Source organism: Talpa occidentalis, unplaced genomic scaffold (genome assembly GCF_014898055.3).
Source record: "Talpa occidentalis isolate TD23 unplaced genomic scaffold, MPIMG_talOcc4v2.1 talOcc4.9, whole genome shotgun sequence".
NCBI classification, from domain to species: domain Eukaryota; kingdom Metazoa; phylum Chordata; class Mammalia; order Eulipotyphla; family Talpidae; genus Talpa; species Talpa occidentalis.
The window spans coordinates 12,025,631-12,048,801 of record NW_023605305.1 but is presented as its reverse complement, the minus strand read 5'-3'; the positions used below and the strand labels follow the sequence as shown (position 1 = coordinate 12,048,801).

The following is a 23,171-nucleotide window of genomic DNA, read 5'->3' as shown; positions in this document are numbered from 1 at the left end:
CTGCGGCGCCGGTTTGATCCCCGGCTGCTCCCCGGCCACCGGAGGAGGGTCCCACATGGCGCGCAGACCTCTCCTGCCGCCCGCTGCTCCCCTCAGCAGTGTACTTCGGTCCTTCTGCCTGCTCTGCTCCCCACTCTGGCTCTGGTGAATTCTCTCACCCTCCCATGCTTCTGACTGTACCCAGTGCATGTAAAAACAAAACAAACAAATAAAATAAATAAATAAAATATGCCTCTATAAAAAAAAAAAAAAATAGCACACTTAAGAAGAGTGGTTACTGCCACACCAGACTAACCCTAACTCCCCCTCTCACCACAAAATGGACACCTATGCTTAAGGTAATTACACTACTGGGTTGGTCAACCAACTGGGACAAACAATGGAGTCCCCAAATCACATTCTTTCACGAGTGTGTTCTTCTATGTTTCTCTCATTTCGTCGTCTGTTGTTCCAACTTTCCCTCTATCCATCAAAGGAATTGATAAAAAGCAATTGTGGAGAGGACCCCCAAATGCTTTTGTAGGTGTTCTCATAGCAGAACAGGTCTTCTCTACCCCTAAAAACCAGTTGGGGCGGGGGGGGGGGTCTATGACAGCTAAGACAACAGCTCCGTAAGATTCTCTTTTATTCCCTAAAGGGAATAAGCAGCAGCACGACACTATCAAATTACAAGACCCCAAAAAGCATCCCAGATGACCTCTGAGCACTGATTAATCATTGGCCAAGATATCAAAGAAAAAAGTCACCTCATTCCAAGATGTAGGGCATACTTCTCCAAACTGAGACCACCACTCTTTAGAATCTTGTCTATTGGAGTTTTGCCTCCCAGCACTTCTTGCAAACCCTTGTGTCACCCCTTCTTACTTTCCACTGATTTTTCAGCTGTTTAATTTTAAAGTGTATATAATTTACCCATGAGAAGTCAAGATCTTTAAAAACAGGAAACAAAGGCAGATAACAGAAAAAATTCAGTACACACAGATAAGTGTTTTCCAAGGGATATAAAATTACAATACAATTCACTAACAGATGGAATACTTACAGTCGGTACATACTCAGATGGAAATTTGTTTGTTGTGTAGGATATCAGGAGACATGTTTTACCAACAGCACCATCACCCACAACAACGCACTTAATTGTCTGCATTGCTGAAACAGTTTTGTATCCACTTTAAATATTTCAGATTCGATGATGACCTACAAAAAGATTAAAGATACATGTTTTATTTATACTTATAGATCTTTTCCCCTTCAACTACAACAGGTTCACTCCTCATTCAAAGCAAGAAGCAAACTAGCACCCCAATACTGGTTGAAAGAACCTAAAGTGAGAAATCACAATAACAAAGAAGACTCAGATTTTTTAAGTTTTTAGATCCTTAGTTGTTTTCCTCTTAAGTGTTCTCTGAAAAGTCCAAAGTAGTGCAAAGAGGCACATTACCTATTTTTATGATGGAAAAAAAAAGATTCATATCAGAATGAATCCCTTGCAGTATGCAAAGTATTATTTTGTGGAACTTCTCCTTCACTTTAGTTGTATGTGTACACACGTTGTATGTGTATACATGTGTGTACTAGTACATACATTTGTGTTCTAGATTATAATTTCACCCAAACTTAAGAGCTATAGTTAGGCAATAACTAAGAAGAAAGCAAGCCACCACCACTACCCCTGTAACAGATGAGCATTATGAGGAACTGGACAAAGATTGAGGTGATCTCTGGTATCAGCAGCTGCTTTAACTCCAGGTTCCCTAGTTATTAATTAAAGATTCATGGCATAAAGAGGTCAAAACCTACATTTTTTATAAAAGCTATTTATGCATACAAGAGCTGGGGTGCTCTTATGCATATAGAGGTGCAGGAGTGAGATAATGAAAAAGTCAGATCACTCGAAAGCATACTGACTTATAAACAGATATAATTAGTTCAGCTTCTCTTACTGGAGAGTCCTCCATTCTAAGATGCCACTGATCACAAATGTACCGAGAACTTAACACCACATTTCACCAGTTCTGAGATGTCTGTTTTCACACTTAAACATCTGAAGGTTCCTTACAGTCATTACTGGATATTTTTTTCTCCACATTTTAACATTTATGAAATTGAGATTAAATGGCATCTTAGAGTCAATGAAACATGCTATAAATTTTCTGGAATTAAAAAGAAAACAACACCCCACCCCAGTACCCCCATAAACCTGTATTTTAAGATAAAGTCCTATTTCAACCATAATCCTGAAGGAATTATAATTTGTTAGCTAGAGCTGCCACCTTATTAAAAATTTTTTTTAAAAAATCATAGAATCATTTAAGTCTTGGTTGAATGTCATACCTGTGGCACCCATGGTACCTTTTACAACTCTTAATCGTAATGATACATGTAAATGCCTGTTAATATCTCTGTATATACAATGAGTGCATGGCCTACATGAAGGAAGACACGCTACCATTCCTCGTCAAAACCATCTTGATTACATATGTCTCTTCATTTAACCTTTATCTTTTTTTTCCTCTTCTTGGCCCTAGTATGCATTAGAGAAACACTCAAACTAGTATAACATTAAAGGCTGAGAGATCTTGATCCCCATACTAAATCAAATCAAAACACTACAGTACTAAGTTGATCTTAGAGAATTATTCTAGAAGAATGTCTTTCACCTAATAATAAAGATGACAGAGGAGTAGCTGCCTCCTCATGGTTCCTGGGTCCACCTCTGAAAATAGGATTAACATCCTGGTTAAAAAAGGTCTTCTATGGAACATTTTTCAATTCTCAATGAAGAAAGGTAAACAGAAACCATCCTACAGAATATTTTCCAGATACCTACAAATCTAGTTCAGATTCAGTTCTTGTATCTTCTATTAATATTTCTCTTAACATTTCTAGGTGATTTTCTTTTTTTTTTATTTAAATATTTTATTTTATATAATTCTTATATCTTTTTTCATCTTTGTACAATGTATGCATTTTCATTTTGGTTATATTTCCTATGCAATTATATCTCCCCCCTTATTTTGACCCTAGTCCTTCCTTTCCCTGGCCCTCCGACCCCCTAGGTGATTTTCTAAGGTAGCATTTAAACATTAATAGACAGAAAGTAGTGTTTCATAGTGAGGCAGAGACTACCAGCAGCCTGCCAATTCTTTCTTACTTCTTTAGTAATAAAATTTTCTCCTAAGCACATGTCCCCCAGTAAGAAAGACGATGTTTTGTAAATTCCTTCTGAGCTAGACGTTGATCACTGTGCCTAAGTTCTGGCAAATGAGTGTGGAGGTGACTGACGTAAACTTCAGCATTAGCCCTAAAAGCAAGGGGTGCAGGCTCCCCTGTTCTATCCTTGAGGCTGGAAGGCAAACATGATGATGGGTGCCGAATCAGTCATACTGAACCACATACAGAACCACAAGAGAGAAACTACATAGTAATGATGAGTGACACAATAGGAGGGGTTGGCATTGAGTGACCTTCCAGAACTTTCATACACACAAAAAAGAAATTTTTCTCTCATTAAGGGCCTAGTATTTTGGGTATCTCTGTTACAGCAACAGAACTGAAGTCCTAATTACAAAACTTACAAACTCTAAGAAGACAGTGATTTTAAAATATATCCTAAATTTAAAGTGTTAAATGTGGGGAAAAATGTCTTAGAATCAGTAAAATTTTTAGTAATATTTGGATTTATAAATTAACAACAATGGATCTTGAGCACTTCTGAGCCTGTCTCAAAAATATCTAAGATAAGTGCTGTTTTTAAGATTGTGGCTAAATTCATATTGTCATCCCTAAATATGAGAATCCTTATCTTCATTCTATACTTGATATTGACTTCTTAATTAAGAGTTAAAATCCATACAAACAACTAGCCATTTGTAAAACTCAAACTTCTACTGAAGGAAGAACTATTGTTTGTTGGATTTCTTATTGAAATTCTCTAGGAAATAAGGAAGAAAAAACTGAGAACAAAACGTTTCCATGAATATGACTGCCACATCATTAAATCATAAACTATCACAGTTGTGATGTAGGTTAGAGCTGATCTGAAACATTCCAAAGACACAAATTTATCATTAATAACTATTACAGGAAAATGATTTTAATCTGGTTCAAGTTGAATTCCTTTTTTATATTACAGATATATTTGGAAATTCCATTAAAATGTACTGTCTTCAGGAGAGACAATTCATAAACAGCACTCTTAGAATATTGATGCCATCCTGGGTAACCCAAGTCTCTCCTTTTTTTTCTTGCTCGTTTCCCAAGCTAGTGTTGCTGCCTCCCTGCACACAGTACAGCCCCTGCTTCAGTTCCAGCGTTTCTGCTGTGTTTAAGCTGTGTCCCCTCCCCCAAAAGATTTGTTGGGTAAAAAGAATTAGCATAAGAGAAATATACTCTGAATATTGTTTGGCTACATTAAACAAATATTACTACTCTGAGAACTTATAAGTTCTTTTTTTCTTCCTGATCAGGAGAAACAATGTACAAGTCAATCAGGTCCTTCTTGTGTGTCCTGCCTAGTAAGCTGGAAGGAATATCCAAAATACATAAATTCACATAAAATAATTTTTTATTAGTTAGGAAAATGCTGGGTTTTTATCTCTGCTCAGCACTTACTAGTGACCTGGGCAAGTTTCTCATACCTCATTTCACCTAGGTTTCCTCATTTGTGAAACAGGAACTAATTATACCAACACCTTGTACAGTTGTTAAATACTCACATATTCTATGTACATGAGTTTCTCTACCACACCTATATTGATCCAGTGGATCAAAACTTACACCATACCTTCCTGTTTATTGAACTATTATCTAAAAAAGCTCAACACTCAACACATAGCAGGCACACGAAAAACATAATATGAATATACTTGCTGCTATTTAACTTATGACACAAATACCAATAAATCCAGCCAGGTATTTTTTATTCACCTGAAAGCTCCTATATTAATTCTTTCAATATAGAGCAGGCCCTAAAACAAAGTAATCTAATTGATGTTGACAAAATAATAGAGGTATGAGTATAGATCCTATCTTTATTAAACACCAAATTAAACCCCCATTTTTTTTGGTATAGAAGAACTGGGGTATAGGCCAGAGGTGGGGGTAAGTGGGGGTAAGGGGGGGGTTTGAGAGAATTCACCAGAGACAGAGTGGAGAGCAGAACAGGTGGATTTACTAAAATACACTGCTGAGGGGAGCAGTGGGCAAGACAGGAGAGGTCTGCTGTGCCATGTGTAGGTTAGCTCCCTGGCAGGGGATCCAACTCAGGCCATAGCAGTGATAGCACTGAGACTTAACCCCTAGGCCACCAAGGAGGCCCAAATTAAGTGTTTTTTTCAGGTTTCCCTGGTGGCACAGGGGTTAAGTCTAGGTGCTATCATGCTACCACCCATGGCTATGGCCTGAGTTTGATCCCCAGCCAGGGACCTAACCCACATGGTGCATCAGACCTCTCCTGTCTCACCCACTGCTCACCTTAGCAGTGTATTTCAGCAGATCCATCTGTTCAGCTTGCCACTCTTGTCTCTGGTGAATCCTCTCACCACCCCCCACATCTCTGGCCTACACCCCGTTCTTCTATGCATAAATAAATAAATGGTTTTTTTAAATGCTTTTTTAGTTTACAAATGATCACCGCCTAAAAGCAAGTTAGGGAAAATCTGATGGCTTGTGACCTTTTATTATCTCCTTTCCTTGAATTCAACCTTTAAACTAGCAATTCCAAAAGTATCCTCTCAGAGTCCAGAATTTCCCAGAATGGATTTGTTGACAATTCAGGTTTCTGAACCCTCACCCCATATCTAGTAAATAAGTGAGAACTCCTTATGTAATTCTAATACACAACAAAGTTTGAGAACACTGCCGTACATATACAGCAAGACAAACCATACCAGAAAATTAAGATAATTATTACTGGCATTTTTTGGTCACCTAGAAATGTGTTTCTTAAAGTAGAACCCAAATTATCAAAATAAACTACCTATTACCAACAAGGCACTTTACATATCTACTAATGTAAAACTTATACTGGATTTTGAGCGATCATTAACCAAAACACTTCAGGTGATTACTGGCTCAACTTAAAAGTGTTCTCAAATACTGTAATAATTATGATAGCAAACACATAGCACTTACTATATGCCACACACTGTTGTAAACATATTACATATATTTCACATTTTTCATCCACCCACCCCATTTTACAGGTACAGTGAGGCTCAGTGAAGTATGCCAAGATTACTAAATCAGTGATTGGTTAAACTAGAATTTTAACCCAAGCAGTGTCACTCTCAGTCCCTGCTCTAAAACAGTATACTATACAACCTCTCTCCTGAGAAGTGACATTAATAAAAAAACAGACAGGATTACTGCATATGAAGTGGCACATATACACCTAGAACAGGTGCCAGCATTGGGAAGAGGAAAGCAGAAGAGGAAGCAAAAAACAGGAGTTAAGTTCATTTCCTATTTTTTCACTCTACAAAACAGTACAGAATTTTATCTGGGGAGAAGGGAAGCAAGAAGAGAATTAGTAAGAGTGTTTGCTCTTCCCCTTTCCATATACACACAAATCTTCCATTTCTTAGGTTTCTTAAAGATTTATTCATTTATACAAGCACTGGGTACAGTCAAAGCGCGGGATGGTGAGAGAATTCACCAGAGCCACAGCGGGGAACAGAACAGGCAGACTGATGAAATACACTGGTGAGGGGAGCAGCGGGTGCGGCAGGAGAGGTCTGCGCACCATGTGGGAACCTCGCCCTGCAGCCAGGGGTCAAACCAGCGCTGCAGAGGCTCCCCATTCTGTCTCTGGTGAATCCTCTCACACACACACACCTCCAACATCTCCAACCTATACCCAAGTTCTTTTATGAATCAATAAATCTTTAAAAATAATGTCAACTCACTATGGCAGCAGAGGCTATATAGTACCAATTACCATTTTGCTCTGCAGAGTGGATGAAAAAGTTATTTTGTACCAATAACTATATACTATTCCCTCTTTAATAATGATGTTCACTTGTACTAGAACTTAGAACTGGGGCTGGGCAACTTAAAATATAAAATATGATTCTGTCCATCTTAAGAAAAATAAATTGTGAAGTCAGTCATACCTTATACATTCCTTCTCAATACCCATCGCTCTAATCAGACTGCCACACCAAAACCCCTATCTTCTAGATTCAAAAACGTTTTACGGATCCCATCACCTTTTGAGACTATCAAAGCTAAAGTCCCTTTAGTTTTCTGGGGTGCTTGAACTCCAAATTTAAAGAAGTGGGCCTCCCTGGTGGCGCAAGGGGTTAAGCACCGCACTGTGAAGCAATCTGCAGCCGCTGCAGCACGAGTTCGATCCCCGGGCAGGGAGCAACCCACATGGTGCAACAGACCTCTCCTGTCTCGCCCGCTGCTCCCCTCAGCAGTGTATTTCAGTCTGCCTGTTCTGTTCCCCACTCTATCTCCAGTGAATCCTCTCATACCCCCCTCCCCCCGCATCTCTGGCCTGTACCCCAGCTCCTGCATGCACAACAGACCTCTCATGGCACAACAGACCTCTCCTGTCTCACCCGCTGCTCCCCTTAGCAGTGTATTTCAGTCAGTCTGCCTGTTCTGCTCCCCACTCTGTCTCTGGTGAATCCTCTCATACACCCCCTTCCCCCACATCTCTGGCATGTACCCCAGCTCTTGTATGCATAAATAAATCTTTAAAAAAAAATTTAAAGAAGTTATGCAACCCCTCCTATTAGTGTTGTTATTATTAGCTAGCTGCCAACGAAATTCCACCAGACAACCCTTGGGACAAGGATTTGTAGGAAGGAAGGGAGGGAAGGTTCCCAACTACAGATGCCCTATCGTCCCATGGTTCTCTCTAGGTACAAGGCACAAACAGCATACAAAAAGATTTAAAATTGAGTGTTTGCTAATAAATGTTTTGCAAAAATATGTATATGTTCAGATTATTATATTCCTTATAAAGCTATGTCAAATATTAACAGTAAACAACATGAATAAAAGCTAAGTCAATTTTTTGGTAATTCACCGTGGTAAAAATAAGTATCTATGGTCCAGGCACAGAGACCCTAAGACCCATCGTTATTTTCTAAATGACCCATGTGTGCCTTTTGTTACTCATAACTGTTCCTTCCAATCACACCAGAGTTTACGTTAGTAAGACCCCTATCTAGGTGTCCCTAGATAGGCTCAGGATGGGACTGTTCACCAGAAAGATCAAGTGATTGCAGGGTTGAAGCTTCATTTCACTTCCACCACAAATCCCTTTCTCTCCCAAAACAAACAATACAACAGGTCCTAGAACACTAAAGTTGATGAGGGAATAAGCTAATTCCCAGTGGAGGCCACAGTCTCTGTGGAGTTTGCACACTGTCTCCATGTCTGTGGGTTTTCTCTAGCTCCTCCAGTTTCCATCTACATCCCAAAGATGTGCAAGGCAGGTTCACTAGTGTGTGTAAATTGTCCCACTCAGAGTAAGTGTCGGTATATGTGTGAGCGTACCAAGTTGAAAGGGTACCCTGTCGAGAATGCTTCCCAGCTGTGCCCAGAGAGTCATGAGAGGCTCCAGCCACCCACCACCCTGAACTGGAATAAGTGGGCAGGAAAACGAATACAATTTTTTATTAGACGTATTAGATGTCTTTGGAGTCTTTACTTAGAAGACTAGTGATGTCTTTGTAGCCAGAAATATGCAGTAGGACCTTAACTCTTGTTTATATCATTTTGCCTGTTATAAGACTAGTTTCTCTGTAGGTTTTACTTAAAGTCCCAGTTCCAAGGCTTAGAGAGAAGATTAAATGACTTACTGATTAAATGACTTACTTATTGTTAAGGGGAATGTTTTTAAACCCTGAAGTAAATTTTTAGTGTCAAACAAAATTTAAGAGAACTTAATCATGAGTTCACCCAATATCACTTAAAAGAGCCAAAATAAAGAATGAGAAAACAATTTTTTAATTGGAATTCTCAGTGAGCTAGTTCAACCTCATCATTTGCAGGTAATGAGGCTTCAGTGAGAAGATGTCCCGAGTCAGACAGTCACTGCCCAGGCTTCCTGACATTCTCTCCCAACTCTTCAGATTACAGGCAAGTACAAAACAAGCCACATAAAGGTAGCTCTTTTGAACTTAATAATTTGTTTTCTGAATCTCTCAGTAAATAGGAAATAACCTCAGAAAACACTGGCATTCTTCAAAAGGTGAAACCCATACAGCTTCTACTCAGCTGCTCGCCCTAATGAGAATTTTTAAAAATCAGCAATTTGCTCAGTTTTTAATAATAAATGTATTCATTCTGATTTGAAAAATAAGTTAAAATGGAATTTTCTACAAAAAAAACCTAAACAACCTTTCAACAAGTAAAGAGCAGACAAGCCTGAGTTGCAAGAGACAGTTCCCTCTAGTTCTCCTGTGTTCCTACACATCTTGGGTATGCTAAGAATGCAAGGCCCTAACCACTCTAACCTGGTTATGACATAGGGTTGTGTTTGCAGCAAACAATTTTGAAGGATACAGTAATGTCTCCCCCTCTGAAAGAGCAAGCTTGCTTCCTGCTTGCTATTAAATAGTGAGTTCCCCAAGCTTAGTGTTCTCAGCTGAGAAACAAACTCACTGCTTCTATCTTAGGACCAAGGGGAAGTAACACACTATACTTGAACTCCTACTGCTGCTTGTGCCTTCAGTAACACCATTATTTTGTTTCTGACCCAGGAGTCTTATATTTTCTGCCAGCATCCATAAAATGCCAGGCTAACAGATTATTTTATAAAGAGTAAAATAAAATCACAGATCCTGTCTGTTGACTAAGCACTTTGAGAAATAATCCTTCTGTTGTGATTTTAAGTGCTCTAAGTAATACAGCAGCTAGTTTCTTAGATTTGAGCAAAGGTTAGATAAGAACATATGGTGTGGGCCTCCCCGGTGGCGCAGCGGTTGAGCGCTGGGTTGCAAAGCTGCCGGCGACCTCTGCGGCGCCGGTTCGATCCCCGGCTGCTCCCCGGCCACCGGAGGAGGGTCCCACATGGCGCGCAGACCTCTCCTGCCGCCCGCTGCTCCCCTCAGCAGTGTACCTCGGTCCTTCTGCCTGCTCTGCTCCCCGCTCTGGCTCTGGTGAATTCTCTCACCCTCCCGCGCTTCTGACTGTACCCAGTGCATGTATAAACAAAACGAACGAACAAACAAACAAATAAATATATAAAAACATGCCTCTATAAAAAAAAAAAAAAAAAAAACATATGGTGTTAAATATTTGACTCATTACCCAATTTTTTTCTATAGAAAGTGCTCCTGAAATAATTTTCAAGAATTTTCCCACCTTTTCACTCTCGGTCCAACCAATACAACTTCTGTAAGAGTCAAGTGGTTGTTTTAATCTGCTTATGTTCCACCTATATCTGTTCTTATAGGGAGAAATTAGTGAAGGCAAGCGTCTAGCATCAACGAAGGTGGTAAGCAAGGTGGTTCCTCAGTGAGCAAATAAGAATGTTTGTATTATTAATTTGTTTTGCTTTTAGTAAAGTTAATACATTGTTTTAATTTTTAAAAAAAAAACCTAATTTTATTCTCTATTCTTATATTGTGTTCTCCTATAGCGGTTAAGTAATCATTATAGAAAGGTTTAAAGGACAAGGTCTCCATGGTATATGTCTGTCTGAGAGTCCTTATTGCTTTTTCCCTGTTGGCTTCTGATGTGAGATTGGCAAATATGTGCAAAACTGGTAGATAGTTACCAAAAAAAATAAAAAAATAAAAATCAGAGAAGTAGATTCAGGCAGAAATATAAGCAATACTACTTACTACATCCTTTTTTTTTTTTTAAAGATTTATTTATATATTTATAAATACACAAGAACTGGGGTACAGGACAGAGTTGTGGGGGGTAAGAGGATTCACCAGAGACAAAGCAAGGAACAGAACAGGAAAATCAACTGAAATACACTGCTGAGGGGAGCAGTGGGCGAGTCAGGAGAGGTCTGCTGCGCCATGTGGGTAGCTCCCTGGCCAGGGATCGAACCTGTGTTGCAGTGGCTGTGGCAAGCCTCATAGGTTGCAACTCAACCCCTTGCACCACCAGGAGGCCCCTACTTACATCTTTTGATTGCTGGAAACAATATCATTTATGCCCTTTCCCCTAAATATACTTTTCAAACCCAAATAAAAGTATCTTTGGGTTTTTGACAAATACACAGTGCTACAAGTCTCCATGAATCTCTCTCCAACAAAATGATTGCAAAACTACTATCTCCAATTGCCAATTAAATTAACATATGCAAAGTGTTGAATGGCAAACATTATACACTCATTAAAAGCAAACTCCAATTCCTCCAGGGTGTGTTAGTTATCATTTTATACTGTATCTGAGATTTTTTTGAAAATTAATCCTATCAGTATTTAAATGAGCTATGTAAATTTTAAGTTTCTAGCTTTCAAAGTAATTTAGAAAGTTGAAGAATGAGCAATAATGTGTAAGTCATAATGTGAAGTAAGCAATAATAAATAATAAAGTATTTGATTACAGGAGAATGGAGATTACAGTAAGATTTTCCCTCCAAATATTAAACACTTGTAGATACATTCACTCATTCAACAAAGCCTTAAGCACCTAAACATAGCCCTACCCACAAAGACTGGAACAAAGTTAATGAACTCTTGAGTCAACAATCCTAGAATATATAAAGAAACAAAAAAGCACCATTCTCCACCACAAACACACATTCTTTGTAACATTACCAACACTAATGCTCGTATACGCATTTTCCCCATTTTCTTAATAAGGGTAACGAAATATTAAGAAAGTGCAAGGAGATGTTAAACATGCACAGATCTCCCAGCTCATAAAATGACAAAGAGCTTTTTTTTTTTAAAGATTTATTTTATTTATACAAGAACTGAGGTACAGGTCAGAGGCGCAGGAGGGTTGAGAGGATTCACCAGAAACAGAGTGGGGAACAAAACAGGCAGATGACCAAAATACACTGAGGGGAGCAGCGGGCGAGACAGGTGAGGTCTGCCGCACCATGTGGGTTGCTCCGTGGCCGCCAGGGGTCGAACCGGCACTGCAGAGGCTGCGGACAGCTTCACAGTGCTGCGCTGAACTGCCTGCACCACCAGGGAGGCCCCCAAAGAGCAAATCTCAAATCTGAATTGGCCACAGCTCTGAGGGCCAGATAACATGGGGGAAAACAGGACTAAAATTGCTCAACCACGTTTCTATGCATTATACTCAACCCAGCTAGTCAACTGAAATATGCCCCAAACTATTGGACAATGGGCAAAGTCTGTGCCTTTACTCACATCTCCCCAAACATCTTGGACATTTTGGCCTTGCAACTCTTCCTATTTCTATCCAAACTTACCACTCCAAATCCCACCATATCTTACACATCTTCCCAAACTATTGCAGCTATCAGAAACTGCTCCCATTCTCTGACCTCCCAGGACAAGACACTTCTTAGCTCTCAAATCTCATCTTCCATAGTCCTCTCCCCTCACTCTCCATGCTATAGCTACATGGTCTCTCTATATTCTCCAAATATGCCAGGCCTCAAGAAGAAAACAAAAATAAACAAAAAGCAAATATGCCAGGCCCTGTCCTGCCTCCAGATCTTTATACTAGTCAAGAGTACTCTCCCCTCTGCTCATCCTTCAGAACTCAGAGTTCAAATCTTCTCAGAAAATTCTCCTTAAGCATCCCACCCCATCCCTTCCTTACATCTATCATAATACCCTGTTTACCTTCTTTATAGTGTGGTAATAATGTGTAATTATCTTGCTTACTTGTTATATAACAGTAGACAAATTTAAAAAAAGATGAGTGCCCCTTAAAGACTGGGACTCTGCCGTATTCCCAGAAAACAGCTGGATATTGGGCACACAGGTACTCACTGAATAATGAATAACAAGTGAGTATTTAGCCATTCTAAGTTTATTCACATGTGGTTGTGCTTACTCTTTTTAAAAAAAAAAAAATTTATTTATTTATTTATTTATACAAGCACTGGGTACAGTCAGAAGCGTGGGAGGGTGAGAGAATTCACCAGAGCCAGAGCGGGGAGCAGAGAAGGCAGAGGGACCGAAGTACACTGCTGAGGGGAGCAGCAGGCGGCAGGAGAGGTCTGCGCGCCTTGTGGGACCCTCCTCCGCCTTGTGGGACCCTCCTCCGGTGGCCGGGGAGCAGCCGTGGATCAAAGCAGCGCTGCAGAGGCTGCGGGCAGCTTCACAACCCAGCGCTCAATCGCTGCGCCACCAGGGAGGCCCAAAAGGGGATATTTTAAAACAAACAAATGTAGGTTCCAATCTTAGCTCTATTCCAATGTGCGTGATCCTCATCTACACAATAACATCTAACTCATAAAAGTGCTATAAAGAAAATGAGGTAATGTACATAAAGCAAGTAATATATCACCTGGCACAGAGTAAACACCTAATATGGCAACTTACTCTTATCCCCAATTAAAACTTGCAAAAACCAAAATGGTCCTCTGATAAATAATCAGAATCACTGGTAAGTGGAAACATCTCAACGTTATAAAATGCAGAAAAATGTGCTTCTACTTGACATGAATATTTATTGTTCCATGATCACTCCTTTCTGTAACTTCACTCTGAACTCAAAGAACAGTTTAACTAAATGTAGTTTGTAGCAGGAGGATCTGAAATTTAAGACACAAAACAGGGGCCTCCATGGTGGCACAGGGGTTAAAGTCTCAGCACTATTAAGCTCCACTGTGGAATGAGTTAAATCCTGGGCCAGGGAGCTGGCCCACAAGGCGCAGTACAGCTCTCCTGTCTTGCCTGCTGCTCCCCTCAGCAGTATATTTCAGTAGATCTGCCTGTTCTGCTCCCCACTCTGTCTCTGGTGAATCCTCTCACCACCATCCCCACACCTCTGGCCTACACCCCAGCTCTTGTATGCATAAATAAATAAAATTAATCTTTAAAAAAAGAACAATAGAATGCTGTAACATTAAAACAGTAAATACAACAGAAAAATTAAGTAACACTACACTATACGATGAAATGCCATCCATATAGTTATAAGAACTACCAACACAGTAATTCAATGTTATTAAAAATATATACTTCCAAACTGTTAACGTTTGGTGTTCTAATGTGTAAAAAATAAACGCAAAAAGTTTAACAGTAGCTGTATGGACACACATAGTATTTGTGTCCCTTAAAAAACAAGACTCAAGTGTCTAGATTTTACCCAATCTTCACTGCCTCAGGACACAAGTTAGGACCTAGAACAATAGACTTCTGTTGTTCCAAGAAACAACTCTATTAAGTATAAAAGCCAGCCTATTATAGCAATACACTGGGTAAGATAGAAACCCTGCCTTCAAAGGCCCTCAAAACATTTTAGTAATTTACAATGCTTATTCTGTGCCAAACACTTCCATAAACAGTTTGACATACATCGCACATGGTATATTTTATTGGCTACAAGCAGAAGAGACTAACACAACTGTAGTAGTCTGATTCCTACAAAATTACACTACAACTGCAAGTGTCATAGGTTTTCAAAAGAGTAATAAATACAGAAGTGGTCTAGAAGAACATGAGACTAAACCTCTAGTTAGATGGAATATCAGGAGAAAGTATACAAATAGTGCCACTCTGCAAAGAGGAAGCAGAAAAAAGAAAAAACAAACCTAGATTAGGTCCAAATTATATAGACAATGAAAGCTAGGCAGAGGTCTTTTCTTTTACCCTGGGTAGGGAGTAGGAGGCTATCACTTCTCTCTTATTCGTGAACATCAGAACTTTGATTCACAGCTTTGATTCAGAATCTTGGTAATCTTGTACCTATATTCCAAAGCAGACTGTCAAAGGTAAACAAACAAAGGAATTCATTTAAGGAAAAAACTGAAGGAACTCATTTAAGAAACTATTTTAATAATCTAAGCCTTACATGAAGTTCTTACACTAGGGTAGTGGCAAGGAAACAGATAAATAATTTAACAGTTTGAGGGTGGAGAATGGATTTATTTAAGGAGGTAGCAAATTTGGAGGAAAAATTTTGGCTTGGGAAATCAGAGAACAGGTGTACCAGATACAGAAGTTTGAAGAAATCTGCTAATGTTCTTGTAAGAAAACATGCAAAAGAACAGCCTTTTCAGAATCAGTACCAGTAATCTGGTCCTCAGTCTATCAAGCACGAAATCATGTGCCAGCCTGTATCCAAAATCCTACATACAAGCATACATTTGCAGCAAAAAATTAAGTCACTAGGGCCTCCCCGGTGGCGCAGCAGTTGAGCACTGGGTTGCGAAGCTGCCCACAGCCTCTGCAGCATCGGTTCCATCCCCGGCCACCGGGTGAGGGTCCCACATGCCGCCTGCTGCTCCGCTCAGCACTGTACTTCGTCAGTCAGCCTGCTCTGCTCTCCGCTATGACTGGTGAATTCTCTCACCCTCCCACACTTCTGACTGTACCCAGTACTTGTATAAATAAATAAAATAAATCAAAAAAAAATTAAGTCACTATTATTACAGACAATTCTAAAATGAATGGCAAACTGAACACCATTCTTTGAAAGGTTACCAGGTGAGGTGTCAACCTTCTTAGTTGTATCAAATGAGGTAGATAGAGGTAACTATTCAAATTCTCACCTTGCCTCTTACAAAGCACAAGTCATTTTTTTTAAAAGAAAAAGACTCCCAAGATTCTGAATCAAAGCAGTCTACCAATTTTGATGCAAAATCTGTTGTTAATGGGGTGAATTTCTACAGAAGCATTCATCTGTACACGTGAGGAAATAATCTTAAGTAATAAGAGATACTATAACATTTGCACCATAGTGAACGTCCAGTAGAGCTGCTGCAGATATCTCAGCAGTAACAATACAGCTGTATCCACTAAAAAAAGATCAAGCAAAACAAAAACCAAGCTGCAAAGACTGAAAATAAACAAGACTGGTGGCCCAAGGGGTTGGGACGCAGCCTGTGAAGCTATCCGAAGCCACTGCAGCATCAATTCGATCCCCGGGCGGGGAGCTACCCACCTGGCACAACAGACCTCTCCTGACTCACCCGCTGCTCCCCTCAGCAGTGTGTTTCGGTTGGTCTGCCTGTTCTGTTCCCCACTTTGTCTCTGGTGAATCCTCTCACCCCCCACACCTCTGGCCTGTATCCCAGTTCTTATATGCACAAATAAATGGATCAAGAAAGGAAAAGAAAAGTAACTATGTAATGAAAACCAATCTACCATCTCAGGAACACTTTCAAACCAAGAGCAACACTATCAAAGCACAGATTTCTACCTATGGAAATTATATACAATACACCGGCGCAGCGGTTGAGCGCTGGGTTGCGAAGCTGCCCGCGGCCTCTGCGGCGCCGGTTCGATCCCCGGCTGCTCCCCGGCCACCGGAGGAGGATCCCACATGGTGCGCAGACCTCTCCTGCCACCCGCTGCTCCCCTCAGCAGTGTACTTCAGTCCTTCTGCCTGCTCTGCTCCCCGCTCTGGCTCTGGTGAATTCTCTCACCCTCCCGCGCTTCTGACTGTACCCAGTGCATGTATAAACAAAACAAACAAACAAATATAATAAATACACCGTATTTTGGAAAGCTGCACCTCCAGGCAGTCAACAGGAGCCTCATGCATTTACTCCAGTGTGGCATACAAATATTCTGTTTGCCTTAATCTGAAAAAGATTAGGAAACACTGCCCTCCAGCATACCAGGGGAGAGTGCTGGTGAGTTTCTCCTACACCAAACAGTTTAAGAGAAAATTCAATTAGAGAAAAATTCATTGGAGAAAAATTCAATCTAGGCCCTTGAAAACGCAACTTTTTTTTTTTTCCAGGATGAGAGCTAAGACTAGATTTTAGTTATTAACATTTCTCCTTGAGATCAGAGATATGATGTATTTGGGGGGAGGAGCAAATAACTTTTTTTTAAAGATTTATTTATGCATAGAAAAACCAGGGTATAAGCAGGGGGAGAAGGGGTGAGAGGATTCACCAGAGACAGAGTGGGGAGCAGAACAGGCAGATTGACTGAAATACACTGCTGAGGGGAGCAGCAAGCAAAAGAGGAGAGGTCTGCTGCACCGGATGGGTTAGCTCCCGGGCGGGTGATGGAACTCAGGCAATAAAGATGATAGCACTGAGACTTAACTGCGAGGCCACCAACGAGGCCCCCTAAAAAACATTTTTTACATTTGACCAGCTAAATGCCAACTGCATTTCACTTGTTTTCATAGTCAACAATTACATGAATAATCCTGTTATGTTCCTCATAACAATTAGTATTCAATAAAATGTCATACATTCAAATGGTAACTAGAAATTAACATTATTTCATTAGTACTAAGTAGGTAATGGCACATAATTTTTTTTTAAGATTTAACTTATTTATGGATAGAAGAGCTGGGGGGTGGGGAGAATGCCATGGAGGATTCACCAGAGACAGAATGGGAAGCACAACAGGCAGATGTACTGAAACACACTGCTGAGGGGAGCAGGGGGCCAGAGCCAGACAAGAGAGGTCAGCTGTGCCTTGTGGGTTAGCAACCTGGCAGGGGGCTTGAACTCCTATGACATGCCCATAAAGTCACAGTGCTGAGACTTAACCCCTTGTGCCACCAGGGAGGCCTGACACATTATAACTTTCAACAGCACATTAGTTCCTGATCATAAGCACACACATGAGGTGACTGTACACAACAAGCAAATTTTAATTCCTTTAGAAGTCAAATAAGCTTCACATTCACCTTCAGATTACGATCCCTGCAATAAATTCTGGTACACTACCCACAAGAAACCAGGTTATACTTCAGTAGAGGGATAAATAAAAATAAAGCACTCAACACTGTTAAGATACCTACCAGTCATTCTAGCAGTCCTAAAGGTGCTCAAATTTTAATGTGCATAAAAATCATGTGGGGAATCTTGTTAAAAACACAGTTTCTGAATCAGCAGTACTTCGATGAAGCCTTAAATTTCTATTGAGCTCCAAGATAATGCTTATATTGCTGGTCTATAGACCACAACAAAGCATACTTAAGACTTCACACTCTTTGTTTCTATGATACCAGTTAAGATAATGAATAAAAACTTAAAGCACCACCTCATTTAATAAAAACTTAAAGCACCACCTCATTTAATAATTTTTATGGTCACACAAGAATAATCAAGAAAGGATGGTTATTAAAATATTGATGTCTGGGGAAAACAGGTAGCTTCTCAAAGGTAGGAACCTAACAGAGTTATAATAACAAGAGCAAACAACTACAGAGCACTTACTATGTGCCCATAAATCTTAAATATTTCACGTGGATAATAGTTTTGATTCTATAACAGTGTGCAATAGGGATTACTGCTAGACATATTTTACAGAAGCTAAACCTGAGTCGCAAAGACATTACTTAGGCTACACGTAGGTAATAAATGGCAGGATTTGAACCCAGGCAGTCTGGTTCCAGAGTCCACACTTTTAATAATTATAATAAAGTATATCTGTCAAGAAAACAGCAGAGGCGAAACTAAAATGGCAAATTGAAATGACTTACTTTTGGAGAAAATGATGCAAGTGTTAAAGTGTGAAGCATTAAAAAAAGAACAGTGAGCAAAAAAGCCCAAGTCAGAGGTTTTCTTCAGGTGACGTAATGCAAGCAGGTGAATAACACAACCTAACAATATACAGTTTTTTGCTCTATTAGAAACTGTTCCCAACTTCAGCACAATAACTAAATATTTGAGGGAAAAAAATCTCTGTCAAATATAGTTTTTTAATGGGACACTATTTGGGTAGTTAAACACCTGACAGTTTGAGAACAACATCCCAGGGGTGACTGCTGAGAAAGAGGTTGACATTCAGAATTTATAATAGCTGCAGTGGCAGACACAGCTGAAATGAACAAGTTAAGAAAACCACCTTAGCAAAAATATTTTGGGCTGAAGGGGAACTGAAAGTAGAAACTGGTTAAGGAACAAAGCATAACATGACCAGGAATTTGACACTGCTGAGCACTGAGGAAGAAGGAGCAAAAATAAGTTGCTATTTGCAAACAAAGAAGTAGAGAATACAAACATTAAGGTCTGAATAATTTCTAGGAGATTAAGAACTGGTCATCAGACAAGGCTCTCTAAGGAGTGTAAACTGTCCAAACGGTACAGCGGCAGAAGACACGGGACCAAACAGAGGGACAAGGTCGAGCAGGACTAGACCAGTGCTCATCATCTCAGTGAGCGCAAGTAAGGATACCGCTGACTAGACAGACTGAAAAGGAGTCCAGGAAACAGTCCACCGTGGGTCTAGGGAAAATGCAGAAAGTGTTAACGCTCAGACATCATCAAATTATCCATCTGACAAACTTGTCTTGATACCCACTATGTGTTCAGCACTATTCTAGGTGCCACAGATGGGTGACCATGCCAATTAAAACCCTGCCCTCATGGCACGTACATTCTAGAGGGGGAAACTAATATGCTTGAAAAAGAACGCTAAATAAGGAATCAACACAAAAGCCTAGAAGAGTCTTTTAATGTAGGATATACAGATCCATTTATAGGACATAAGTTAAAATAATTACCTCCACTCCTCACTACATGTTCCTTATCCTCTCAGAAAAAGACAAAACCTAAAACAAAGAAATGCATTTAAAATGTACCTATAGAGGGGCCTCCCTGGTGGCGCAGGGGATTAAGACACAATTTATGAAGCTATCCGCAGCCACTACACCACAAGTTCAATCTGGGGCCAGGGAGCTGACCCACATGGCGCAGCAGATCTCTCTTGACTCACCCACTGATCCCCTCAGCAGTGTATTTCAGTCACTCTGCCTGTTGTGTTCCCCACTTAATCCTCTCACCCCACACCTTTGGCCTGTACCCCAGCTCTTGTATCCATAAATAAATTTTTTAAAATAAAATAAAATGTACCTATGGGGGGCCTCCCCAGTGGCGCAGAGCGTTGAGCACAGCGCTGTGAAGCTGTCCACAGCCTCTGCAGCGTGGGTTCGATTCCCGGCCAGCCAGAGAGAATCCCACATGGTGAGGCAGACCTCTCCTGTCTCGCCTGCTGCTCCCCTCAGCAGTGTATTTCAGTCAGTCGGCCTGTTCTGCTCCCTGCTCTGTCTCTGGTGAATCCTCTCACCCCCTGCATCTCTGGCCTGTACCCAGCTCTTGTATGCAAAAATAAATAAATCTTTTAATAATAAAATAATAAAAAAATAAAATTTTTAAAATGCACCTATAAATAAATGCACAATTTGACATTTACTTCCAAAAATGCCTGTCACTAATATCCCAGGAGCAATGTAAACTGTACTTCGAAGTTATCCAAATGTGACAGCTCTTGGATCAAAACATTTTATTGGTGTAGCCATTTTGAAAATAAGCAGAAATGGTTTTTAATAGACTATAAAATTACAAGAAAAAGAATCCTAATAAATGATAGCAAACCTTAAGTTACAGAATGCTTGATAAGCTTTAAGAATCTCACGTTTCCTTTATGCCCTGACTTAGATTCCAAAAAAAATTAAGTTTAACTGAACACAGATGCTGATTATATGAAAACATTTTAGGAGGCTATGATACCTTTCAGATCTTTAAGAGATTACTGAAAAAGAGCTCATTTTTTAATGGTGAGTTAATTACCAGCATCTTATCTCCTTGTCTCAGTCTAAAACTGGTAAATTCTAACTCTTCTGCTGTATTGTAAAAGTAAAAAATGCAAGTGGTATATAAGCTTCTAAAGATACAAGACTCAAGAAGTAAGGTAGCAGCTAAGTATTACATTTTTATTTCTTGAACAAAGATACCACATTATGGCAAACAAATGTACTTCAGAAGAGCCAAGTTCCACACCTATCCAATCATCTACACCTACACACTACAAAAAGCTGATTTAAACCGACCTACTGCTTTTAAAGTGTTTCTTAACAAGAAATCTGTTCTCTCTACAAATGAGAAACAATAGGAAAGTACCTGCTCCAACAAGAGCTAGCCTTATAACGATGCATTACACAATTGGATCTCATTCGTCTCAGAACGCTAACATTTTCCTGTGCGACTGTATTCTGTAGTCAAGGAAGAGCACACAATTTAGGATGGACCTAACATTCTGAGGAACAAATACTGTGGACCCCCCCCCCCAAAAGTCCGAAGATGTTACTCAAGTTTTGTTGGTTAAAAATCCAAAACCTGTTATGAACTACAAAAGTAAAGTGTCTAGCAAGCAAAGACTAGGCGAAAAATGAACGAATTTCACCACACCTTTGCCCCAAAAAACGCACATCAGTCCATTTAGGCCACAGTCTGCATCAGTCAGCGTGATATGGAAGAAGTCAAACCGTCTGGGGAAGTCCTTTTGCACCAAAGCAATGCTGCCACTAATAAATTCACTTCATTCGAGCAACAAAGGGATCTTTAAAAGTTACTGCTTACTCGAGTGGCTGTAAAAGGGGCTGTCTTACGTTTCTTCCCCAGCACAAGCTAATCTTGAGATATTTCACATTCCCGGCTTCGAGATGCATCTGAGCCGGCTGGGGTTCCAAAATCTCACCCTTGAATACCTTTCGCTGCAAAGCAGGCAGGGTAAGACCAGCCGGTGACCAACCCAGGCTGCAAAACGCGATTTGAATTTTGGTGAGTCCCTGACTTGTAGGAGTTAAAACTCTCACCCCTTATATTGCGATGACGTAATCTTCCACCCTGCATTTCTCTCGGACTTAAAGGGGAGGAAAAAACAAGCGAACAAAGAAAATTTCCCCCTCATAAGAGGAATTAGGCAAGCGGCGGAACGACAGTTTCGCGAGGTGCTTAGGTAACTCCCCGAAAGGGAAGCTTCGGCTGACCAGGCAGGGCGCGCTGGAGAAGCGAAGGGCACGGGCGCAGGACTCGCGCGAGGCAGGAATAAAGGAGACCGGAGACGCCGCGGCCAGACCCCACGGCCGGCCGGCCCGGCGTCGGGCTGCGGAGCCGCAGAGCGCCGCGCGTCGCAGGCAGGGCCCGGGGCGGTCTGCGGCCGCGGTCGCCCCCGCCCCCCCCGGCGCCCCCGCCCCCGCCCCGCGGCCCCCCGCCCCCCCCGCCACTTCCCCGCCGCGCTCGCGATTCCGCTCCCCTCCCCCGCCCGCCGCAAAATGTCCGCGGCGCCGCCGGGCGAAGCAGGAAGTCGAAGCCAGAGCGCAACGGGCAGCCCCAGCCCCGGCGCCCCGGCCCCCCACACCCCGCTCGCCGCGGGCGCCCGCGAGCGCCCCGCGGCCCAGGGAGCCCCGGCCCGCCGCCCGCCCCCCGCACACCCCGGGCCCGCGGGGCCGGGCCGGGCCGGGGGGAGGGGAGTCCCGGCGGCGGGATGGGTGTGACCCCTTCCTTCCGCCGCCGCCCGGTGACAGCCCGGCCCCGCCCGCGCCCTCACACCGGCACCCCGCGCCCGGGCCGCGCACCCCTCGGCCGACGGGCGCCCCTCGCCCTCACCCCGAGAACCCCAGCCCTCGGTTCCCCTCAGAGCCCGGACCCGCGCGAGCCAGGACGGCGCCGCGCGAGCCGGCACTCCCCCGCGCCTCGCGCTCCCAGGCGCCCCGGAGCCCCACAGGCCGGGGGTCCTCGCGGACAGGGAGAGGCGGGGGGCGGCGCGGCGGGGACGGGACGGCGGGGGAACCGCTCCCGCGGGGAGCCTCGGGCCCCGCACTCACCTCAGCTTCTCCGCCGGGGCGTTGGCAGCACTGCGCGGGGTCTCCTCGGCTGCCGGACAGGGGCACGCGCCTGACGTCAGCACGCAGGGCGCGCGGTTGGGTACCCGCGGAAGTGGGCGGGGCCAGGAGGCGAGGAGAGGCGGGGCGACGAGAGGCGGGGCCTGCAGCCTCCCTAGGCCCAGCTCCGCCCGCCTGTCGCGCAAGCGCCCACCTGTGCGTCTCGCTGGTTCGAGACTGAGCTTGGCGACTCCTTTTCCAAAGGTGGTATTTGTAACATTCTGAACAGGTGTTTGCAGAGCGCGTCCATTAATATTTCCTTTGATCCTTGCAACCTTATGAAGCAGAGTATTATCATTCCTATTTTACAGAAATTTCTCAAAGAGAAACAGTGACTTGCCCAAGATCTCACTGCAAGTGCATGGCCTCCTGACTCCCCAGGCCTGTGCCCTGCTTCTCTCTACCTATGCTCCAGCCCCACGGGCCTTCTTTTGACTTAGAGACTTCCTCCACACCGCAAG

The 23,171-nt window shown here is 42.1% G+C and overlaps 1 protein-coding gene across 2 annotated transcripts in view; it reads right to left on the bottom strand.

The window, feature by feature from the left end:
- CDC42 (cell division cycle 42) overlaps positions 1-22,712 on the bottom strand; it is a 37,134-nt gene extending 14,422 nt beyond the window's left edge. For both annotated transcript variants that reach the window (XM_037501326.2, XM_037501327.2), the window contains exons 1-2: positions 22,654-22,712; positions 1,043-1,197 (exon numbers count right to left, since the gene is read on the bottom strand). In XM_037501326.2, coding sequence (XP_037357223.1) covers positions 1,043-1,147 — 105 coding nt within the window. In that variant the 5' untranslated portion in view covers positions 1,148-1,197; positions 22,654-22,712. The remainder of the gene's footprint in view (positions 1-1,042; positions 1,198-22,653) is intronic.
- Between the last annotated feature and the right edge of the window lie 459 nt (positions 22,713-23,171).